This window comes from Natator depressus, chromosome 17, assembly GCF_965152275.1.
Source record: "Natator depressus isolate rNatDep1 chromosome 17, rNatDep2.hap1, whole genome shotgun sequence".
In the NCBI taxonomy this organism is placed as follows: Eukaryota; Metazoa; Chordata; order Testudines; family Cheloniidae; genus Natator; species Natator depressus.
This window is the reverse complement of record NC_134250.1, coordinates 12,851,004-12,876,320: the sequence shown is the minus strand read 5'-3', so window position 1 is coordinate 12,876,320 and position 25,317 is coordinate 12,851,004. Positions and strand designations below refer to the sequence as shown.

Here is a 25,317-nt window from a genome sequence, read left to right as displayed (position 1 = left end):
CTGCATATAGTTATTTAAAACTAAAGCAGGGATTCTTCACTAAGCCTTCCATTTAGTTAGGATGACAGGCTCAGATAAGTTGAAAGATGTATTATAATGTCATCTTGGATTCTCATTCATTTAAACAGAGAAACAAAACATAACATATCCTTTCAAGCTTATGTTAGTGTAAAAGCAGGGAAGTGAATTGTCTCACTGAGAATATCTGAATAAATTACTACAATGTCCTTGCAAAGTTTTTTTTAATTATGCTCTGCATAAATAACTTCTGAGCTCTTTGAGAAAGCACTGCCAAATATGCTGATTACAGTACGCTTTCAGCTGTAAAAGATGAAAACATCCTGATGCTGGAAGGCTTTGTTTCAGTTGTGGAGCTCAAATTAGCTATTTATGGTCTGGGAACGAGAGTACCACTAGCAAGGAATTCATGAACACTTGGCAGAAAATAACTTTACATGGTCCCAAGGATGAATATGATAAGGTTCTTCTTCAGTCCGGTTTTAACAGCAACTGGATCCCTTTTTAAACAAGGTTTTGAAATCCCCTGTATTGTTAGAATTATACATATACAAAACATTCTAAATCTCTGATGATAAAAATATCTTGGTCCCAATTTGATCTGCCAGTTAAGATTAGTTCATTCAAATTAATAAAGAAAATGTGTTACAGGTGAATACCCTTTGAATTGCATGTGTTTAAATGCTTAGCACTAAAAAAGGACCTTTCATCCATACACTTTAGTGCACTTTCCAAATCTGGGTAGCTATTATCCCCATTTTACAGATGGGCAAGTGAAGTTACAGGGAGGTTAAGTGATTGTCCAACACTACAGAGGGAACCCTCAGAGTTGGGTAAGAACACAGGAATTCCTGTCTTTCAGCATTAGACCGTGTCTCTCTGTATGGACCAGCTTCAGCAGGGTTTCCTAGATAAGTGCTGGCATAATTGCCATCACATAATTACTTTTTTAGGTACTGCCTGTTGCTTATACTTTCAGAGCAGAAATGAATAGGGTCTTCGTGAATCAAGGGAAATCCAAATGACTGTGCCAGTTATGACAGCACATTCCACCTTCTGAACGAGGTTAAAGAACTAAGTTCCCCATTCAGACTTCTCTCAAAAGGAGTGTGGAGATTTTTCACAAAATAACTTGTTTCATAGAGATCTCATATGACTCATAAAGCAAAAATAAATGTGGAGTAACTTGTTTTTTTCCAACTTCTGTGCAGACATTGAAATACATATCCAAAACACCATGCAGATTCCAAAGTCCTGAGATTGTGAGAGATTTCCTCATAGCAATGAAAGGCCATAAACTAACCAAGTAAGTAAAGATCTCCTTTTGAGTATGTGTATATGAGTGCATGAGAATATGCAAAACCAGTTCTTCATAAAAATAATTTAATAATTTGTCTGCTTTTGCTTAACTTGTCTAACCCAGTTCACGGAAAAATGAAGGACAAAACTAAAATTCTCTGTCTAACCATCCTTTTTTTCAGATGAACACGTACACACATGCACATTTGGTTTAATTGGATGCTGTTTACCAAAATTTTCTCAAACTGTTTGCCTGTATTTACCTTATAGTGTTCAGCATGAGTTCTCATAGTCAAAATGCAAAGAAGTTTTAAAAAATATGTTTGCTGAGGTAGAAACTGTGTGAGGTGGATGGATTTTCAGCAAAATAAAAAGGGACACTAAGAGAAACCTCAGTGTGTTGAGTCATCTTGCTCATTTCTATCCTCAGAAAAATAAATCCATTCCTAAAAAAAGCTGATGTCTCCCCGGCAAAGAATAGGCATAATAGTGTGACTGAAAATAAGGTCCCCAAAGAGATGTATGGGAAATGTGTAATCTGTTGAAGAAACTAATTCTTACCTGAGTCTGTGAGTTGTAGATGCTCAGCAGCTTCCCAGAATTGTACCCTCTAATTAATTAATGTTCAGCAAATTAAAATACTTCTTTTCCCCCTCTGTTTTCCTTGGACACTAAAGGTGTGTCCTCTGTGATTTTCAGGAAATGTGTATGTGTTCACTTGAATCAACACCCAGACAACAGCCTTAGTCTCTTCTGGGGAATTCAGAGTGGAAGTTTGACTGGCTTCCCTCATACTTCCAACAAGCTTCAAAAACATTTTTTCTCTTAGGCATTAGTGTGAATGGGTGTTCCTAGTGCCTGAAATGCCTAGGTCTCCTGCACACCTCATCAAACTGTGAGTGAAGCCTGTCATACATTTTTAAGCCTGTCATACATTTTTAAGCTCATGAGAACTGGGAGGAGTGAGTCAATTTTCCCCCTCTGCATAGCTTTAATCTGTTCTCTTTTTCCATCCTTCCTTTTTCTAACACAGCTTTTCACAAAGGCTCAGTTGTTTCTAAACCACTCGCTTAACTCCACAAGGGAACAGTGTACTCCCCGTGGATTCTCTGACTACTTTTTTCTCCTCTGGAGATTGCGTAAAGAAATCTTGCTCTGGGGAGAAGACTAACTTGGTTCTGTCCCAAAAAGACACAAGTTAAGATTATCTGTCGTATACAGTACTACAAGGGAAATGCTTACTTCTCTGGAAACAGCAGTAAGTTGGGCAGAAAGAAAATTCATTCAACCCATGTGTCTTGTGCCCAGAGTGTTAGTGACATTTTGCTGATCATTTAGCATCACTCTCAGTGTTGACATTGAGGTACTAGTACTGAGAAGCCACCTAACTCAAACATTGCTGCTTTTATTCATTTCAATGGTAGTCAACATTAATTGCCCAGATAGTATGCCAGCATTGTATCTTACAATGGAGTACTTTACATAGATCCTGTAAACCACATTCATGCAACAAAATTGAAAGCACTCTAGGGATTTCTGAGCAAATTACATAATCTAGGAGGACAATTTCACCTTCAGGCATTCAGACAAGCTCTCCTAATCCCTTCCAGGTCTGACACTGAAGTATTAGTGTGTATGAGAAAAGTCTTTACTATAAAGAGCTGACACTGAAAGTGAGAGAGTTTTTCCTGAAATCCCCATGGCAGGCATTTTCTTGTGTAGGCAGCAAGTGGCACTGAATTATATAGTGTACATTTCTCCCTGCGCTGAAATACAGTATTTCTCAGGTGGACTATGACTGTTTAACATGTGTTGAATGACAATCATGGCCCTTCTTGACCTAGCTCCACCCTGCCTATCATCTTTCATTTGCTATCAAAAAATTGACTTCTGCCTCCAATCAGCCCATGATGCCAGCTTCCATAACCCACTCGTTAAATTTTCAAACAAGTGATTTCTCCGATGCTGCCCCTCGCACTTGGAGAAGCTCCGGATGAACATCAGCAAAGCTACTTCATTATCCTCCTTCAAATCCTGTCTCAAAACGCTCCTCTGTTGTGATGCCTACAAAAAACTTGACAGTGGTCAGGGTACTAGTGAGCTGAGACCACTGCCTGTCATGCTTACCAATATTGTCTCATTGTTTCCTTGTGCTCCCCCATCTGTCCGTATCCATCTGTTGTCTCTTGTCCTGTACTTAGATTGTAAAGTTTGGAGGAGCTGTCCGTCTGTTCTGTATTTGTACAGCGGGTAGCACAATGGGGCCCTGGTCCGTGGCTGAGACTCCTAAGCACTTTGATAATACAAATAATCTATGATAGGAAGAAAGAATGCTGTACCAAAAGGAAAATGCTGGGGAACTTTAGTAAGGCAGGATAGCTGGGATTTTCAAAAGCACCAGCATGAGCACAAGTCTCATTAAAAGTCAATGGGATTTTTGCTGCTAAATCACTTAGGCATTGTTGAGAATCCCACCCAGAATAATTGTCTGAGTTGGAATGTGAATAGGACTTCAGGGTTTACACTGCTACTCCTACAAAAAAAGTCATTCAAGTTCTGTTTTTGCATGCTCTTGGGACTTGTTTCCCCTCTGATCTTTTCTATTCATTTTGTCCAGGCCAGATTTACCAGATCACATCTGGCAGCCACTTCTCCAACTTTCGCCAAAACATAGAAAGCATATGGTGATGTTGCACTTGTAAGAGAACGGATTCAATCTGATTAATCTTCTCTCTTAACTTCCACGATTCTATAAGGAGAAATAACTTTGTTAAATATATTACTCTATTTTAAAAGAAATCCACAGTATTATTTTATTAGGAGAGCATTTGCCTCTTTAACCATGTAACCATAGTGTTAATAACCAGTGAGCAACTAAGATTCCTTAACAGTATTTGCTGTTTTTTCACTCTCCTTACAAGATACTTCTTATTGTACATCCCCAGTCGGCTGCACTGGTTCCTGTTTTGGTAAAATTGAGCTGTTCTTTACTCTCCCATCTGATCCTAATCCAGGAAGAGGATTGAAGAGTGAATGATTGACAGATTTTTATCTAGAAGACTTATTTTAAAAATCTTATATGTCTCAGCCTCTGTTACTAGTTCACAGGTTTAGTCAATAGTTCGTGTTTTGGGCCTTTAATATATCTGTTTAACATGAGGACAATAAAAAGGTGTGCGTGGCAGTCTTGTGGCGCTAGTTCTTTCACCTGTATTTTGTACCATTGCCAAAAAAGGGTGATCTTTACTTAATGTGTGAACTGAAGAGGTATTGTATTACTATCAATCCCTGGGAAAGTATCGACTACTGTCATGATGAATAGAATGAAGACCTCAGTGAATGAAATATTACGAGAAGAACAGGCTGGGTACTGTCCAGGTAGATTATGTGGTGAACAGGTATTCACTCTTCTGCAGATCATCGAAAAAGCTACTATTTGGTAAAAATGGATCTTAATCAACTGTATTGACTTTAAAAAGCATTTGATAGTGTCACAGAGAGACTCTGTGGAATATTGCTAGAAGCTGTGGGATATCAGACAAGCTGATCAACATAATGAGGAGTTTGTATGATGGAAGTAGATGTGCAGTAAGATTGGATAAAGTTCTGGGTGAGTAGTTTGATATTGTGACTAGAATTAGATAAGGGTGTGAGTTATCACCAGTCCTCTTTGCATTAGCAATAAATTGGGTGACTAAACAGACAACACAAGGCATTGTGGATGGTGTAAAATGGGTTAGTGGAGATGAGTTATGTGATCTTGACTTTGCCAATGATATTGCTTTACTAAGTATGATGTGGAACAAAAATGATCTTACTTCAGAGGTAGAATAGGAAGCAACAAAAATGGGATTGAAAATAAATGCTGAGAAAATCAAGATTATGAAGGTAAGAAACTGGATAACAGATGCAAAAGTGTATGTGGATTGAAAAGAAATTAAACAGGTCAAAAGAGTTCTGCTATCTGGGCAGTGTGGTGATGTTTGAAGGTGTCTGTGATAAAGATATTCATACAAGATGAGGAAAAGCAAACATCACATTTTGAAAGGATGAACAACATCTGGTCAAACAGAGGTCTCCCCATCAAACTAAAGAGAAGATGATACCATGTGATTGTACTGAGCATGTTACCGTATGGAGCAGAGACTTGGCCAATGACAGAGATTGGAGGCTTCTCATCACAGATGGCTGCGGAAGAGAGAATACATTTTATAGAAAAATAAAATAACAAACATGAGAGGAAGGGAGATGACAGAGCAGGACATGTTAGAAAATATCATCAAAGAAAGAAGGCTCAGATGGTTGGGAGAGGTACATCGTATGGAAGTTGGGAGACACACTAAGCAAACATTCAGCTGGGTATTAGAGGGAGGGAAGAGAAGGTGAGAAAGGATAAGGAAGATCTGGCAGAAGACAGTGACAGGAGGATCTTGGATGTGCTGGTATCACCAGGGAAGAAGTACCATAACTGGCAAATGACTTAGTCAGTGGAGGAACTGTACCGTCTGATGCGTCAATGGCACAGGAAGAACTAAGGTATGCAATTCAATAGAACTATGTGAGAATGAGAAACTCTTTTTCCATTTGTTGTTGCACCTATTGAACACTAGGGGGAGCTGCTATATAGCAGAATTTTAGATAGGTTTGTTAGCTCAGTGGCTGTCTATGGAGAACCACCTAACCTACTGCTTCAGGCAGCGCTGCATGAAGAAATAGGCCTCTATCAAGTAAATTATTTTTATTCTGCCTTCCCTCTGCAAACCAACAAGATGAGTAGCCATGGAAGCGCATTGCCCTTATGGCCAGTCATCGTGTCCTAATTTCTTGTAATAGTTTTATAGTTCAAAGCATTTTAATGCTGGCGTATGGTGTGATCCCAGTAAAATAACTGCCACAAGCCTTTTCTGATTCCTCATAGTGGCCTTGCGGGACCGGTGGTCTGATCTGATCTAAGTTTCTCATTATTGCTGCTGTGCTCAGTGATGTTGATGCATTTTCCAAAACACACTTGTTGGGCGTTTAGTGACCCCTGTAAGTTTATTTTTCAATCCTCTCTTAAAGAGAGAACAAAGTAGTAAAATATACTAAAACAATTTAAAACCTCCAGTTTTTAGTGCTTTCAGCTAATTGGCTTGCCAACGGGCAGTTTTTCAAAGCCATGCAAATACCTAACTCACTGATACCGTCTGACATGAGATGTAGCCATACTTGGGCCTCAGCAGCATTGGATGAAATTCAAGGCTTGGAACAGAGAATTTAAAAGTAAAAAAAGCTATAAGCTAACATCACAGTAAATTATATAACTACCTTGTTGAGGTCTTATGCTTTAATTAATTCATTAGTTCGTTAGCAAATCCAGCAGTGTTGTATTTGGAAATATGAGGTCTAGCCTGCTTGCTTGCTTTGTTATTCCCTTTCTTATGGGTTTGTTGAGAATAGATTTATAGCTTTGTATTTGAGTATTTTGGCAGTAACTCAAGGAACCTACAGGCCACATCCAGTATGAGCTAAAGCAGGTTAGCATACATATGTTTGTGACCTTTGACATAGATAAGTGGCCTACTGATTGCCTTCTATGCACTTAATGGGTACACCACAAAGAACATGGAAATAACAACCACCGGTTCAGGCCAGAAATAACGGATGTGAGAATGAGTTAATTGTCGTTAATACGTATGAATATGTCAGCCTATAGAGTAAGCATACCTCATAGTATGTGGGTGAGGAAATTAAATTTGGACATGGAAGGTGGGTACATAGTGCTCAGGCGCTAGAAGAGGGGCAAATCACCATGTTTAGTTAGGTTTTAGTTTAGTTTTTCTTGGGTGGTCTTATAGCTTTCTAGCTCTCTAGCTTCTCCTAAGTCAGGGATGGACAAACTTTTTGGCCTTGAGGGCCACATCTGGGTATGGAAATTGTATGGCTGGCCATGAATGCTCATGAAATTGGGGGTTGGGGTGCAGGAGGGGGTGAGGGCTCCATCTGGGGGTGTGGGCTGTGGGATGGGGCTGGCGATGAGGGGTTTAGGGTGTCGGGGGGGCTCAGGGCTGGGACCGAGGGGTTCGGAGGGTGGGAGGGGGATCAGGGCTGGGGCAGAGGGTTGGGGCGTGGGAGCGGGGTCACGGGTGCAGACTCTGGGCGGCGCTTACCTCAAGCAGCTCCCGGAAGCAGTGGCATGTCCCTCCTCCAACTCCTACTCGGAGGCGCAGCCAGGCAGTTCCCAGCAAATGGGGTGGGGGCAGTGTGTGGAGCAGAGCTCCCTGGCTTCTCCTTCACGTAGGAGCTGGAGGGGGGACATGCCGCTGCTTCCAGGAACCGTGCAGAGGTAAGGCACGTGGGAGCGCCAGAGCAGGGCAAGCCCTGGACCCCACTCCCCGGCGGGAGTTCGAGGGCTGGATTAAAACATCTGAAAGGCCAGATGTGGCTCCCGGGCTGTAGTTGGCCCACCTCTGTTCTAAGTTTTTAATCTTCCACTTGAGAATTGAGGAACCTGGACCATTGGACTCTTTTGGCATGCCACTGTCGAGGCTAGTCCTTTGCCTCTTACTACCAGGTTATCAAGGAAGGGTGTGAGTATGTTAACCTAGGAAGTTTTATCGTAAATGATATCACATGTACCTCTAAGAGAGAACAGTATTATTTCCATTTTAATTCTGATTGATTACTTTTCCATTTGATTACTATTCCATTTATATCAATAAAAGTCTTTTATTGTATTTTGTTCCCAGCATGAGTGTCCTTGTCATACGTCCCAAGGGTCGTTGCAAGACTCTGTGTAGCCTGATTCTGGGACAAGAACCTTATTAAGTTCTGATCAGATCAATTGGCGAGCCTATAACCTTTATTAAAATAAACAATAAAATTAGGCAACAAGGGGAAGATACTGTGCGGCACTCTAGATTAATTTTCCAGGCCTAGTCCTCTTTAGAAGGATCTGATATTTTTCTGTGTGGTTGTTAATGCCACTTCACTTAAAAGAGCATGTATCAATCTTATGGTTTGTAATTGAGTTTAAATCAAAACTGACTGTTCTCTCACTTTTTCTTGCCTGTATTACCTATGTAACTTTTATTTTGGGAGAATCAATTTTTAGATATCAGGTGGACCTAAAGATTTGAAAGTATATTACAGTTAGGACCCAGACATTATCCTTTTAGTTTTTAAACCGACAAATTCAAAGAAATTTGGATCTGAAGATCAGTAGCACTTTAAAATGTATTTCATCCTGATTTTACTTTTCCCTTGTCGTTGACAAAAACTATAACAAAGCAAAACCCTTAAAATGTTTAAGGGCGGGCTGCGTGTTTTGTCACTGCTATCTCCTCCAGAGTTTTCAGAATGAAAACATTTCCTGGAAGACAAAATGGTACCATTTAAGTAACGGCATAATTTTCTAGCTTCCTGAAAAATATCCATTGTACTTCCCATGCTTCAGTGCAATCGTAATTAGGCGTATTATCTATAGAGCAATTCCTGTAATCTTCATTCCAGCCAGAGGCCTAGTGGGGAGTCTTGGCTGAAGTAGGAGGATCGGATTTAACCCTATGAGTTTGAAGCATGTGATAAAATATAAAGTAGTGGTAGCATATGCCACAATATGATTTTTCTTCTAGCAGCTAGAAAAATCATGTTCCTTAAGTATAAATCTGCCTCCATGCAGCGGGAGGAAATTTTGATTTTTAGCTCTGAATGTTGGACCTTGGCGCTGTTAGGCTACTCTGCCCACTTGTGTAGATCTCCACCTGTGTTGCAAGAGGAGACTACCAGAGCTCAGACCTGCTGTACAACAGTTGTACTAGATTTTTTTTCCCATGAGAATGTGGAGAACTTGAAAAGGACAACCTAGAGTTCTTCTTCGAGTGATTGTTCATGTCCATTCCAAGCAGGTGTCCGCGTGCTAGGGGAAAAATCTTCCGGCTGGCGTGCACGCGGCGTGCACCCAGGGTTTCGTTGACTCCTGCCCCGGTCCCCGGACCATCTGGTGGACATATAACCACCATTCAAGGCGGCAACAGACCTGATGCGCCTCCCGGTGCCGTCCCCCCCCACCCCCAAAAGGAGGGACAAATCTCCGGCGACCGTACGCCCCCTGTTCCACTCCAGGGGTAAGCCAACCATGATGGCCCGTCGGAAGTGCACCGCTCCCCGGAATTGAGTCGTCGTTCGTTGGCCACCCAGGGGACTGCTCCTCTATGGTCTTCTTATTTGGAGACCTCTCAGTCGGAGGTGGACTCAGCTCGATCTATCAGATTGTGGAGCAGAAGGTCCAGGTCCCAGCACAGTCACCAACCATACCTGGCACCATGGCAGCAACAGTGGCAACCACCTGCTCAATGGCCCTTCTGGACACCCTGGTCCGCGCTCCAGAACGGTGTCGGTGTCCTTGGCATCGTTCGTGCCACAGTCAGCACCGGCACTGCCGATGATGGCATTTCCCTCAGGCAGAGTGGCCCCACCGACTCCCATGGTTTCGCCACTGATACCTCAGCCAGCTCCGGCACCGGCTCTCCAGGTGACGGCACCGGTGGAAGCCTCAGCTCCGTCCCTACTGACCCCGATGGTCTCAGTCCCGCCGGATTTATCTGCCCCGGCACTGGCTGTGGCGCAGAGTTCTTCATCGGTACCAGCTCCACAGCCCGAGTGCCGCGTGCCAAGGGACCCCGGGGGGGGCCAAAGGCAATGAACTGGGCCCTCGTCCTCACCCGATGAAGTGGTCACAGGGACTTCGACGGCCCTAGCTTTGGAGGACAACCGGGTTCTTCAACAGCTTTTGAGGCGGGCCACCCAAAGCCTGGGGATTCAGGCAGAGGAGGTGGAAGAGGATTTAGACCCTGTCATAGACATCTTGGCTCCCTCCAGCCCATCCAGGGTTGCATTGCCATTTATCAAGTGGATAACCGAAACATCTAAAAACTTGTGGCAAGGATCCACCCCATCTAAAAACAGGGATGCCAAGAAACTGGACCTGTTTGGCCGGAAGGTCTACTCGACAGGAGGCCTGCAACTTCGTATAGCCAAGGGACCTCGGTGGGGCCGAAGGCAGTGAACTGGGTCCTCGTCCTCACTCCAGGGGGCACCCAGGCCAATCCTACAGACGCTGCTAGGGGGAAAATCTTCTGCCTGGCGTGCACGCGGCACGCACACACCTGCTTGGAATGGACATGAACAACACATCTCGAAGAACAATAGTTACGAGAAAGTGAGTAACTGTTTTATTCTCACTACTTAAAATATCTGTATGAAAGTTAACGTTTGATTACAAGGAGTTGGTTAAAAGTGTAAATGTGCAAAATTCATTTGGTTTGCTATTGATCAAAGTTGGTGCTCCCACTTTAATTTTCACCATAATACTTACGTATTTGTTGTTTTTGTAGCATCCACAATAGGACTTAAATCTGCAGAGGCATTGCAACAGTGTGCTGTTAATTAGATATCTTAGTTAGGGCATGTGCTGCCTAAACTAGGTATGCTATAGGAATTTAAAGATGGGTTGACCTGAGTTCCAAAGTTCCTGGCTCAAAGTTCTTGTCTGATATAACTAACCATGAGTTCAACTCAGACCCTAAATTCTTTGCTGTGTATTCATGTTCATGCAAAGGCAGCATTAATTGTGGGCTCAGACTGAGGCTGGCAACACTGGCCTCTTGTGAAGATTATTTTTGATCGAGTTTATAATAATCAAGTTCTGTGTGTGAGTGTGTATATGCTAGCAAGGAACCCTACGTACACTTGTAGGGCATGATCCTATGTGAATGACATCTGTGAGAGTTTTTTGACATTGTCTTAGATGGGAGCAGATCAGTTTCTGAGCTCTTTGCTCTAAAACAACACAGTGGCTGTTCACTCCCTGCTTATATAGTGAATAGGGGGTAGCCTACCTATTGCTAGTGTCATGGGGCTGTGGGTTCTTGTTCCGCCACGGCATACATGAATTTTTTTCTATCTTCCCTTGCATGCTGCAGGACTGACATCATAGGTACAGAAAGAAGCCACACTGTTAAAATTTTAGATCTTTGAACTGCCTTTTTAAAAGTCCAATCCTGCTTTTTATCCCTTGATGGAAATTTAAACCTTGGAAGCAATGTACAAGTGGAGAAGGAAGTGCTAATAGTTCCCCAGTCTTGCAGTGGCATGCAAGAGAAAAGGAGAGTTCTCCTCTGTCTGTACCACTCAGTTTGGGGAAAGGGAGGTCAGCGGCTTGCTGTTTATACAGAGGAAAGAGGAGCTTTCATATTTACAGCCCCTGTGGTGTTCTCACAGCTCACACTTAGGCTGGTCTACACCTAACTCTTAGGTCCACCTATCTTTGTCACTCACACTGTGAAAAATTTTGCCTCCTGAGCACTATAGTTAGGTCAACCTAACTTCCGGTGTATACAGAGACCTAGTTACCTCCTCTCAGAGAGGTGGATTACCTTCGTCAATGGAAAACCCCCTTCTGTCAATGTAGGGAGTGTTTGTACTACAGCAGCCCAGCTGCAGGCTGTAGCTTTTCTACAGAAGCTGCTGTAGTGTAGACATACCCTTAGAGTACATCTGTGCAAACAGGAGAGGGAACTGCTAACGTGGACCTCCCATGCAATAAGATGCAGCTATATTTATTACACTTCTGTGCATGCTGATTATTTGTTAAACAAATCCCTGCCTCTGGATATTTCCTAAACAAAGAGTTATCAGAGAACATGTTCTCGCTGTAGGTTGCTGAATGAAAAATAACCATGGGAACAAATATTACACACACACACACACACACACACACACACACACACACACACACACACACACACACACACACACACACACACACACACACACACACACACACACACACACACACACACACACACACACACACACACACACACACGATCAACCCAACCAGTATCATCTTGAAATGCTTCACCAACAGAAGATAACCTACAATTCTGACGGTCAGAACAGTATGTAGGTCAATCAGTAAATAGATGACTAATTACCGATAATCAAATAGCTACCTCTGTAACTTTTCATATTTTTCTTTGTGTCTTCAGTTGAAGCCCTGTATATTTTTTTCAAATGCATTGTTTGCAATCTTAAATATCCAGTGTTTGAAAGACATTAACACTCATGCCTGAGATTTCTAATTTTTTTCAGTATAAATTAGTATTTGCAGTTTATAACCTGGTAGGACCTGTTCAGGCATCTTAGGATGAAAAAAGACATGCAAACTGTTCATGTTGCTTTTTGATTTTTGTACCCTGCTGCTAATGCTTTTTTGATGCACTTAGTCATTTTTCTGCAAGGAAGCACTATGATCAAAAGCTCAATGAAATTGCCCAGATAAAATGTTTTTAATGACTTGCTACATTTTCCTCTTGTAAATTATCCCCTCATTTTTCTGCACATAAATTTTGGAAACTGAGAACAGTCTGTATGATTTCATCTTTTGTTGAAGCATTTCTCATTGAGATTATATTGCATTGCTGATAAGCCTTCTAAAAAACTACATTATAGGTTATTATGTTTTCTATTGATGACATTTAAGTCAAAACACCCTTTGAGAGATGACCTTGCTTTACACTCTTGGAACCTATATTCCTTGTCTCAAGGAATGATGAGTATTTCTGCTTACTGATCACATTAGATGGTTCTAGTTATGATGTACATTTGTCTATAGTTGTTGTTGTTGCCTGTTCTGCCAATAACACGGTACTGTTAACTGGAGATCTGTGTCTTTTAAAATTGTTCTAGAAGAATCTAGATAAATAAGACTGAAATTTATAAAATCTTTAATATTCGGGATGACAGCTTTGGTATGTGACCAATATTCAAGGCATAATTGGGGAAAAAACAAACAAAAACTATTATGATTATGTTCTCCTTAGTGAATAATTATTTAGTAAAAACTGAGAAAAACCATACTAGGTTTTTCTTTTCCATAATGAATTATGTACCTCTGGGAAGAACTGATGAGGGATTTTTGTTTTTCACAGAATTTTCTTCAAACAGCTGTATTTTTAAAACATCCTTATTTCCTGACAGGTTCAAGGAGATGGAACCTATTGCTCTGCATTGTTTGGGGGAATAAATAATTCTAAATGTTACAGATATCAATATTAGTTGGAAAACCGACATGCTAAAGATGGTTTGTCAAAACCCAATCTCCCCATTAATAGAGTTTTTACTTGCGGAGCAAAAATGGCTTTCCAAAACAGCTTCTGCTTTCTGGTAATATTTTGATCCACCATTTTGTTTAGTTTTCTTAAAATATATCCTCATGCCATTCTGTTCGGTGCAGGGTACAACTTTTAGTGACTTCTTTTTGGCTAGATGCTATAAATTAGATTGTTAAACCTGTGTATTTTTCAGAATTATATGTTTGCAATGGAAACCTTGACATCTTACTTACTCACCTGATTCCAGCTGTTGTTTTTTCTGTATTAAGTTCCTTGCCCCTTTTATTATAACTTTACTTTCTAGAATAAAACTTGTTCAAAAGCTAAAAGATGCTTTTAAATGCAACCTTGGCAACTACTCTCCCACCTCAAGGCAGCCATCTCATCCAAACTGGGGCTTAAACTGAGTTAAGAGACCATGTTGAAACATGGGTTCATCATTCTAAACCAGCTCCTAACACAACTGGATTGACCAATATGCACGCGGCCAGACCATGTTACAACTAATACATATATTTAAATATTCTAATCTAAGACCCTATGGCTAGCCAGCATTTTGTTAGGATTGGTTCTAGCTAGACATTTGTTTAAACACATTTTTCAAACTCATTTTGAAGTCGAGCGCAGAGAGGGTCAAAATCCAAGGACATCTGCTCCTTCCAGCCTGAAAAACAAGAGCCATTGTTTACATATAAACAGTTTTTTCCCTTTATTTAGTCAAGGATTTTTTTCTTGATAGAGGTGATTGGGTCACCTGGATGGACTGAATAACATGCATCTTGCAGCAATGGGGGGAGGGGGAAACAGCTAAAAAGGCTCAGGTCTAAACATAGCCCGAGAGTGTAGTGTGAGGAACTTGCAGTTAGACTATTGTCATTTAATATAAAAAAATAATTTTAACTGGTACATAGAGCTTTTCTTTCTCAAAATGCTTTACAAATATGAATCTCTACAACTCTTCTGTGAGGGAGGCAAATGTTATCCCCATTTTACAGCTCTGGAAACCAAGGCACAGAGCAAGCCAAATTGAAAGCCAGGATTAGAACATGGTATCGCCCATCTCTCAGGCCTGTGCTCAAACCACTGCATCCATACTGCTTCCCAGCTCTGGAAAAATTCATCTTATATGATTACTCAGGTGAGCCATGGCCTAATCCAATACCAATTGAAGACACTGATTACCATCTTTTCCCCAAGCGAGCCAGGACTTCTTTTTTAGATTGGGTGGGGTTGTTTGTTTTTTGTTTTGCTTTTTTTATAGTATTATTTTCTGAGTGTAGGTTTTTTCCTTCTGTGATTGTTTTTCCTATTTAATTGTAGCATTAGAACATTTTATGCTAGTATCTTTAATCAGCATTCATTCTTACATGTCTGTGTCTTCAGCTGCACACAATAGTAATGAACTCCAACAGAAATAAATTCTTTATCTTTTAGACAGAAAGCAGCCAGCAATGTGACCTCAGCTCAGTTCTAAATCCAGCTACATTCTTAACAGACACTGTATTGTTGTAAACAAGTTTGGGATTATTGGTAGAGAAATCTTCATAAATGGCTAATATGGAAAAACAGTGGAGGTATATGCAGAGTTCCCAGAAGCTAGCATATTGGACTCTTGTCCTTGACTTTCCAAAAACAAAGCAAAGTTATGGGTACAGGGAATGAGTCTAATACTGACTCCTGCATGTCTTTTGAAAACCATCATTTTCTTCTTGCGCAATCAGTCTGACTTCAGAATTAAAGAGGCTAAATGCTGTGCTGCAACAAGGATTATTGATGGGAGGAAAAAACCCTGAACAATTACTCTGACAGAAGAGAGAGTATGTAGTTGCTGCAGTGGACAAACTGGGTTAGATACATTGGGTTAGATTGTGGCAAACCCTGCATGGGAGGACGTGGAGCAAAGAGATTTCTCTTCTTCACCCCTGTGTAGAGACTGCCATGGAAGGACAGGCCTTTTGGACAGGCTAGGGACACTAGCTGATCCCTATTGCAAGGGAGATGGTATCTTTGTTTATTCTTAAAATATTCAAACAAAAAGCATACAAAAGAACTCTTGCCAATTAATCATTGAGTGCCTCAATTTTCCCGTCTGTAAAATGGGGACTATGATGTTTACCTGTTTTGTAAAACGTTATGAGATATGCACCACCACTGTATAAGTAGTGAAACAATAACAGGCATTTCTAAAAACACTTTACCTTTCCTCTGAAGAACAAATCTTGGTAGTTGTACTTAAGGGGATGCATACATGCCCATGCTGTCCTGGCAAGTGCTGAATTCAAAGGATACTGATGATTATAGAATGGAAGCAAGCGTCTTGTTCCTTAAAACAAAAATAATTTTATACATTTACAGAAATTGATCCGGATGTCAGACATCTTTTATTCCAGATTCTTGCCTAAGGAATGGTGAATGTGTCTGTTTTGTGGGGGTAGCGGGGGAAATAAATTCTGTTCTTTATAAATATGAGAGCAAATTAAAATGAAAGGGATGGTCAAAAAGTGGAGTAGAAATGGTTTCAATCAAAGATTGTCCTGATTTTTTTTTTTAATTTCATTAAAATTTGAAAAACTTTGACTGGTTCTAGTAAATAGTGTTCACATTATTCAAATATTAAGCAAATGTAGAGTTTTTTGTATGGTTAAATATAAAGTATTTCACAGGTGTATTATTATTAAAAACTGTATTGTGAATGTATTAAAGTTGAGACGTATTTTAGAACAGTTTCCAGTGCTTTTATAAAAATGGTAACTGAACGGCTTAAGGAATTAGGTAAGATAGTCTTTCTCCTTTAGGACATTGTTTTTGGCCAGATTTGAAATGAATATGACATCTCTTTGGAGGCTCCTGTGAAATAAGGAGGTAGTCTGAGTTCTTAATGGGTATGCATCCACATCACAAAAATCACCAAACCTAATTAACACTGTTGTTTCAGCCTCAGCAGCATGGTTCAGATTTGAATGAACCATGTTGTCTCTCATAGGAATACTCTGTTCATAGAATCATGGACATCAGAGATGGTAAAAACCTGTCAGGTCATTTTGTCTTTGGGAATGTGGGATTTTTCCTTCAGGTCAAAGTAGAGACATATTGGTGGAGCAGCCTGGAAAAGTTTGTACTACGGCTGCTTATGCTGTGTATGTTCTTCGGATAAACAGAGGGCTTCAGTCTCCAGGGCTGTCATTCAGGCTCCTTTCATGTTCACTCTTTTTGCACGCACACAAACCAGAGCAGCACATCGCTTGTCACTGTTTTCTCATGTAAGTGCCTTGGCTGTTGAATGGTTACTAGGGTGCATACATAAGCGATAAGGCATTGAAGTGCCTTAAATATTATAAGGTGTTTGTCAGCCTTTGAAATCTGGTACTATGTCTGAGGACCATTTAAAACTGAAATGGTATCTGGAAGGGATGTAAATATCATTTTAAAAAGTACCTGTTTAAACTATTAAAATTTAATCGGTTAACTGGTTAACCAATTTGGACCTCACGATGCCTAGAATGGTGCGTCTCCCCTCCCTCTTTGCCCCGGACAGACTGGGAAGGGCAGCTGAACTCATACCGGGGGTGACACAACAAGTCTAGCCAGGAGAACCTGGGGCAGTTGAGTGATCCCAGCACCCCCCTCACATCATCAGTACCCAGGGGAAGAGGCCCCAGGTATCTAGTTTGTCCCAATGTGGCCTCTGCAGATGCTCTGTGCCACCCCAGCAGCAGCTTCCCTTCCCTTCAAATATCAGCTGAAGCCACAGCACCAGTGGCACAGGCAGAGGCGAGGGGCTACTTTACCCCCCGACGGGACCCGCAGCCTCTGCCCGCCCCCCACGGCCGAAACGCTTTCCCCTTGCCTGGCTGGCCACGCCCCACGAAGCCTCTGGCCTAGCGGTTTGTTTGTCCTGCTTCCCTGCACTGCCAGGCATTCCTTCGCCTAGCGAGCGGTATCCTTCCCCCGGGGTCATCACCCCTGGGTCCGTGCAAGTATTTCCCCTCAGGTCAGCGGTGCTGGAGGGACTGTTTTTACCAACTAAGGGGTGTACAGGACCCTCCTTGTTGCTGGACCGAAGACCCCGCTGGGCTAAAGCGTTAATATCGACCCAGCCCTTTTAAAAAGGTGCTGGCCTCCCAGTGGCCTCTTGTGATGCCCGCCCCTTCCTGGCTGCCATAATTACCTCCTGCCAGCATCCCAAAAATGGCATCTCTGCTTCAGGAAAACCTGTTCGAGACCCGCTGCAGCCTCCAGCAGGACTTCTACCAGCTGATCGTCACCCAGAAGGAGGTGGGTGAACGAGGGAGGGTTAATGATAAGACTGGTACTTATCAGTCAACCATTTAATCGTTTAATATTTTATTTCCCTGGTATCTGGAGGGCATAGGCATGCAGACAATGACCAGCTGGTTGCAAAGGCCCAGACATCTGAGCACAGTTCTGTGAGTTTGGCATCTCTTTCCTCTTGAAGAATGTGAGGTTTCCTCTTTCTTGAAACCTCCTACAGTTCTGAGAAACTGATGAGAAGCTATTTGGAGTTGCTATAAATATACATTTAAATGCTCTTTGGAATTCTATTAAATAACTTGAAAGAAGCTTTAGTCCTTTTAAAATGGGAGGTTGCTCCTAGATGGCAAACTAGTAAAACCATAAATATTAACTGATTCTTTTTTATTCTAGTTTTAGTTAATAATAATAATAACAATAATGAAATATTGGGCAAATACAGATTGCAATAAAGAAAGGAGATTCCTCTAATTTTAAAATAGTTCTTGAACAATTACTTTTATTCAAAAGGGGGGGTGAGGGTTAAAATTTTATTTTAACTCCCATTTTCATTGTATCTAAACTTACTAAATTACAACTACAGACCTTTTATTATAAGATGGCTTTATTACTGCTGCAGATTCCCTCACCAGTCGTACCAGTTCTATCTCTAGCAGTGTGATATAGCTGTGTGGTTCTCCCCTAAGCCATTAAGGCCTGCTGAGATCACTGCTACTTTGATATCGTGATCTGGTCAATAGGACCAGAGTGATAAAATATAGCTTTTGAGAGCAGTGAGAAACACATAGTGGCATATGACAGCACCTTTGGGCTTAGCTGTTGGGAAGATATGTATTTCACTAGGATGTAAAATAAATACTGAAATATGTTTTCTTCCATTCTTTCCACTTTAGTAATAAAGCTCTTAAAGGAGGAAAAATGTGTAATATTTTTTTTTAATTTGTAGATTAATGAGTAGAATTATTATGGAGAGTGAATCCAAGGTATAGTAAGGCTTTATGGGTGCACTCTCTATTGAAGTCTGTGGGAGTTTTCCATTGACTTCAATAGAGGCATTTACATCAAGGCTAGACAGTTATGTGTTGATGGCCAATTAAGGACACTTCACTCTAACAATGGGCCATAGAAGAAACTTATCCCGCCCAGATAGCTTTCCCTGAGGATGCCTCAGACACTGAGTGGCCAATGGCCCACCCCTGTGATCCAGCCAACTATGTAAGGACATGTGACCCTGGACTCCATCTTTGGCCAGTGACTTTCCACAAACAGGGGCTGTGGGCTTTGATTGGGACAGTACAGTAAAATTCCAAGCACATGGCAGAGGATATAAAAAGACACCTGAGACATCTCCTTTTTGTCTTCATTTCCTATTTCATTTCTCTGGACTGGATTTTTAACAAGGAAGCTCTAAACAAGGACTGATGACCCCCAATCTACTTGGGTGATTCTAGAGAGACTTTTGCAAGCTAGCAGTTCATTCCATCACTGCTATGATCCTGATCTATGAACACTGAAAGTCACTTGTATGTATATGATCTGTTAACCATTCAATAACACTCTTCTTTTAGATTATTAAACCTTTAGTTTTTAGCTACTAAAGGATTGGCATCGGCATGATTATTGGGTAAGATCTGAGTTATATATTGACCTGGCTAAGTGGCTGATGCCTTGGGATTGGAAGGATCCTATATCTGATTAAATTGGTTTTCAGTAACCACTCATCATAAAGTCCAGTGTCTGGGTGGTGCTTTCCTACCTCTCATGGATGTTGAGGCTTAATTTCACTGATTTTTGTAAAGTGTTTTAAAATCCTCAGGTGGAAGGTGCTATAGGAGTCCAAAGTATTATTAATAAATAATTTGAGGCAGAGACAAAGCATTGAAAATTCCAACTCGAAAGATTAATGCTTCAGTAAGTTATGCATGTGTGGAAACAAGGGATTGTAATGGAAGCTGCTTTGCCACGTTGGTCTACTAAATACCAGTTTGGGTAGATAGCCAAAGAAAAGACATCTACAGAATTATCATGACAATCAAGGTCAGAGACCATGCATCAACTCTAGTGAAAATGACCTCTGGAAATAACTCTGTTATTAGGGAAGTGTTTGCATCTGACCATTCATTTGTTCAGAATTCTATGTAAATATATATATATTTTTTCTTTTCAACAGAGCAGAAAAGCTACAGTTGCTTAACCACAGGCCAATGACCGCAGTTGAGATACAGCTGGTAAGTTACAGTTCTCCTAACTGCTTAAAATCCATATATTAATGCATCTTTAATCTTGCAGATCAATTGAATAATCGTTTGCTCATGGTCACTAACTGATAGGACCTCTGTACACATCTTTATATTCATGTTTTCTGATTTTGTTTTCTTTCCTCTCTGCTTCCCCTATGAGACCTCTCTATAAGACTTATCCCTCTTCCTCTCAGAACCCACGGCAGGGGCAACTCTTCACTCTCACGTTTGTGTCAGTGTTTCAGACGGAAAATTGCCATCAGAATTGTTAAATGGAGGTATAATCTCATGTCCTAGGAATACATTTACCTAAGGGTTTCTTCTGTTGCTTTGTAAAGTCAAATACTTTGGAATATGAAATTTGATTTAGAAAACTACTGTGGTATATTCCTTTTCATTATTTTTCTAAGGTACAAGGAAGGCAAACATTTGGGAGAGAACAATAGTTAGCAATGACTGCCGCTGTGCTTTTGAAGTGACCGTGTAGCATGAGAACTCTACAGTGGGAAGAAGAAAAGGAGGACTTGTGGCACCTTAGAGACTAACCAATTTATTTGAGCATAAGCTGGGAAGCTTTCAGTTGGAAGTCATCCATTATCAATCTGCTGGAACATAACGTTTGGATAAAGGAATATTACAGATAAAAAGGGATAGATAGGTTAAATGTTCTCCAGAGCATCGTGTAAAGAACACAAATGCTGTATTAATAAGGAGATTATTGTAACCAGGCTATTCCTCTAATAAGGCTGTCTTGCATGGAGAACATCTGTTGATTGTGTAATAGCCGGATTGTATTCTGTTGCAAAAGTGTATGGGTTAGAAGTGGATGCTAATAGGACTGCATCCTGACTTCTCATATTCCTTGATAGCCAAGAACTAGCATTTCTAGCAGTGAAAACAGCTGATCTGATATCCCAGGAACTGCTATTGTCAAGTTTATCTACAAGTTAATGCCACTTTCTGCAGCTGTAAACAAGAGCATGAAGGCTTCACTCGTTTTGTTAGGCAGCTTTTCAGAAGAGATGAAGTAGAGCCTTCAAATGTTTTAGAATTTCTCTCTATTTCTGTTAGCTTCCTGTATTGCACTTACAATTCATTAGGTTTCAGCACAGTTCATATTCTATCTTCTCTTCTTCTTCTTAAAATATACTCATCTTATTGTCACTTTCAAGACATCCTTTGTATTTGACTGCTTCCTCAGTCACTAATTCTCTTGTCTAGCCACATAACATGAATGCATCCGATGAAGTGAGCTGTAGCTCATGAAAGCTTATGCTCAAATAAATTTGTTAGTCTCTAAGGTGCCACAAGTACTCCTTTTCTTTTTGTGATAACATGGAGTGTATCTGTTTATGCTCCAATATCCAGCTATCAGTTTTAGCTTCAGGTCCATGAGGCAAGTTAAGCAAAATATGACTTTTGAGTTGGAGTAAAGTTATTGCACTGGTACATCATTTGTACCTCAATTCTTTCAAGGTTTAGCAATATAAAAGTTAAAATTGCTCTATTAAAACGGATGAGTTGCGGCAATAAAACAAGTTAAATGCGAATTCACCAATTTTGGTACGTAACCATTCTCTAAGTAACCCAAAGCAACCTGTTATATAATTAGAAATTACTCCTAGGAGGTAATGTGATGTTACAGTTGGCAACTAATCTTGAGTTTTTCCCAAAACTGTACCCAGACTAGACAATAGAATGAATTATTGATGTATCTGTGCAAGTTTCTCCAACATCACAGTAGGTTAAGATGAGTGGATTGCTCATATGTACACATGGCATTGCCAAATTAAGTCAGCAGAAAACTTAAACTACATAGATCCTTCATTAAATAATCAATCTTTGGGGAGTAACAAATATTAGACTGTCACAGGCCATTTTTGTGAAGGTTGCCTTTGGGATCTGTGTAATGAATGGCTGTTGATTGATATAATGGCCAGAGTTAGTGTTACAGCATCCTCAAGCAAGTAGAACCTCCATGTATTTATAAGGAATTTAATTCATAAAAACAGAAGCCACTGGGAGTTTTGTCATTCACTTGAGGAGGACAGGGATTGTCTATACACAAGTTTCCATGAAAGCAAGTCTGTTAGCTGGATTAAAGGATTTGAAAGGCAAAATATACAAGTAAATTAATATGAACTCTAAAATGATCTTGATTGCACTGTGAAATTTTTTTTCTTAAAAGCTTTGACTCATCCCTGGATACAGATCTGAAGCAATAGATACAGAACATTTTTAACCATAAGTTTCACAAAAAGCAGGTGAATTAATTCAATTTTAAAAAGAGACACCTTCTGGAACTAATTATAAAACAAGCCATGTCCCCAAAAGTGTGTTTAAGTATGTGTGTGTACGTGTAATTTCCCCAATTTATTTTGAGTAATTTATGTAAAAGGATATTTAGTACTATTTGTTTTCTTTTTGACTTCAAGTCTTTTTATCCTCTCCTGTACAATTCCTGCCCTGTAATAGTGCACAAGATATAAATCAGGGTAACTATATTTAATGTAAAAGACCTCTCCACAGAAAGATGCATCTTTTGTTTTAATTCAGGTCTTTTTTGTTTATGTCCTCCTCTTGCATAATCATTCCACTTTGTTTATAGTTGCCTTCTCCAGATTGTTGCTGAGATAGTTTTTAAATGATAACAACAAAAGCAGCATGAAATTCTAATCCTTATCCCACTGGATAAAACATTGTATGCAATACAGCTATCTTGACCTCTAGCTTTAATCTCAAACATATGTTGTTCATGGCTCAGTGACTCACACAGAGAAAGAAAGAAAGAAAGACAGTAATGTTGATCTAACCATGACATGGGTTCCAACTTTATGTAACGCTTAACAATGATGTGTTAGAAGAGTGAGGAGCTTCTCTTTAAAGAACAGATTGTTCCGTATCTGTGTCTCATTGGAGCAGTAGGTGTTAATTTTGCATATTTTAAAACTAGACTTCCACACCTGGGAGTTCACTGCCTCATGGTATCCACTCCAGGCAACCAAACTGGCAGATTGTCATTTATTGTTGACCAGAGAATAATAACACCTATTGCTCTGGAAAATGCAAAAAGCTGGAAGGTTTAAACATTTCATGTTCTCAACAATGCACTTTGCGTACTTGTCTAGTTTCCTATCACAAGGAGATGAATCCAGCCACTCAGTCTTTTGCTGTATTTCTTTTTCTTATGGTCTGTCTTATTTGTATGTTTGTGCTGAACATCTTGGAATTACTCTACATTTGAGGAAACTGCAGGTATTTCCTTGCTTAAAGTGTCTCCTACATTCGAACAAAAGAATATTGTAATATTGTAGCTCTGAGAAGTACCAAAATGCACCTTTTCTCTTTTTTGTTATTGATTTTTGCATTTAATAGTCTTGAAACTATTATCTACAAAAAAACAATAATGTGCAACCCACAAATTGTTCTCTTCACTGGCACTAAGTCTTATTAGCACATCAAAAATTGTTCACCAGTGCAGGGTATTTTAAAGTTCCTTGTGTTGTTTATTCTCCAGCATTTGCAATATATATTTGTGGATCAAATGCCTAAGGAAACAGCCGTTTTTCAGCTGAAAATATTTTATTCAATCACATTACAGAACAGTGCTCACTTACAATATCTTTTCTCCGGACTCCTTCATTGAACCTATCATAGTGACCACTGCTGAGCAGGAGAGAAAAATCGTGACTGCTGCTCATAGTATTAACATATCACATTGGAATGTAATAATTGAATTGAAGTATTTGTCTGTGTCAAATGGGAAGCATGATTGACTGCAGCATGGCAATACATTTGATCTTGTTAGCCTCACAATTGCATTTTCCTGAAAAAAAAACAGACCCATGTATTCATATATATTGTGACAGGGTCGGGCCAGATGGCTACAGGAGAGTGATTTTGTTTTTTTTCACAAGAAAAGTTGAATTTTTACTTATTAGGCAGACAGTACAAAGAGATTCACTTAGATTTCTGACTCTGTGCTTGTGCCTTCAACACTTTCACAACAATCTTCTCTTCAATAAGGAAAACTCGTTTGATTCTGTCACAGACACATTTAGCGCACATGGAACCGCCATGGGCTCTGCTAATATGCTTCTTTGTTTTTGACAACCTCATAAGGACTTTAGGGCACACAGCACGAACACCGCGAAGTCTTCCTGGACACACACCACATGCAGACTTTGGTGCCTTGCCAACTTTCTTAGTGTAAAGAAGGCAGATATATTAGCCCCAGGTTAAGTAGGTCTCTTTTCCCTGGGTAAGGTAACAGGGAAGGTTCCAGAACAATCAGGAACTTTCTGGAAACAATTGAGGCAGACAGGCTGATTAGAACACCTGCAGCCAATCAAGAAGCTGCTAGAATCGATTAAGGCAGGCTAATCAGGGCACCTGGGTTTAAAAAGGAGCTCACTTCAGTTTGTGGTGTGCGTGTGAGGAGCTGGGAGCAAGAGGCGCAAGAAGCTGAGAGTGAGAAGGCGTACTACTGGAAGACTGAGAAGTACAAGCATTATCAGACATCAGGAGGAAGGTCCCGTGGTGAGAATAAAGAAGGTATTGGGAGGAGGCCATGGGGAAGTAGCCCAGGGAGTTGTAGCTGTCACACAGCTGTTACAGGAGCCACTGTAGACAGCTGCAATCAACAGGGCCCTGGGCTGGATCCCGGAGTAGAGGGCGGGCCCGGGTTCCCCCCATCCTCCCAACTCCCTACTTGATACTGGAGGAGTTGACCTGGACTGTGGATTCCACCAGAGGGGAAGGTCTCTGGCCTTTTCCCCGATCTACTAGGTGGATCAGCAGAGACTGCGGGGATTGTTCTTCTTCCTTTCCCCATGCTGGCCAGTGATGAGGCTAACAGAGTGAATGGCAGATTTGAGCCACAAAAGTGGCCAAACTGAGGGCTGCCGTGAGCCTCTGAGGCGAGAAAATCTGCCAATAAGCGCAGGATCCACCAAGGCAGAGGAGGAACTTTGTCACAATACAAATGCAACTCGTATGCTACAGCATCCGCGACAGAGATTTTACAATGATTTAGGGTAGCGAAAAGGTGAGTGCTGAAATGCAGCAGCATCTTTGGAATTATTTATTAGAACCAGTAGCATAGACACTATGATTTATTGCATTTCTTCCACTTTGATTTTAATAAGGTTCTTACTCTGAGCCTTGAGAGAGACACATGTCTGTCTGGTTGTATTGGAGAGTGTTTTTTAACATGTACCTTCTGTTACTGTAATGCCAGGTGCTTTCCACTAGTCACATGAAGCTTTTTTAAAGCCCACCTGTGTCTCCAAACCACAATATAAACACGGAGAACATAGTAAACATTAAAAATG

The 25,317-nt window shown here is 40.7% G+C and overlaps 1 protein-coding gene across 3 annotated transcripts in view; it reads left to right on the top strand.

Moving 5' to 3' along the window:
• CRCP (CGRP receptor component) overlaps positions 1-25,317 on the top strand; it is a 43,832-nt gene that overhangs the window by 12,755 nt on the left and 5,760 nt on the right. For all 3 annotated transcript variants that reach the window (XM_074974621.1, XM_074974622.1, XM_074974620.1), the window contains exons 4-5: positions 1,230-1,324; positions 19,915-19,972. In XM_074974621.1, the coding sequence (XP_074830722.1) occupies positions 1,230-1,324; positions 19,915-19,972 (153 nt within the window). The remainder of the gene's footprint in view (positions 1-1,229; positions 1,325-19,914; positions 19,973-25,317) is intronic.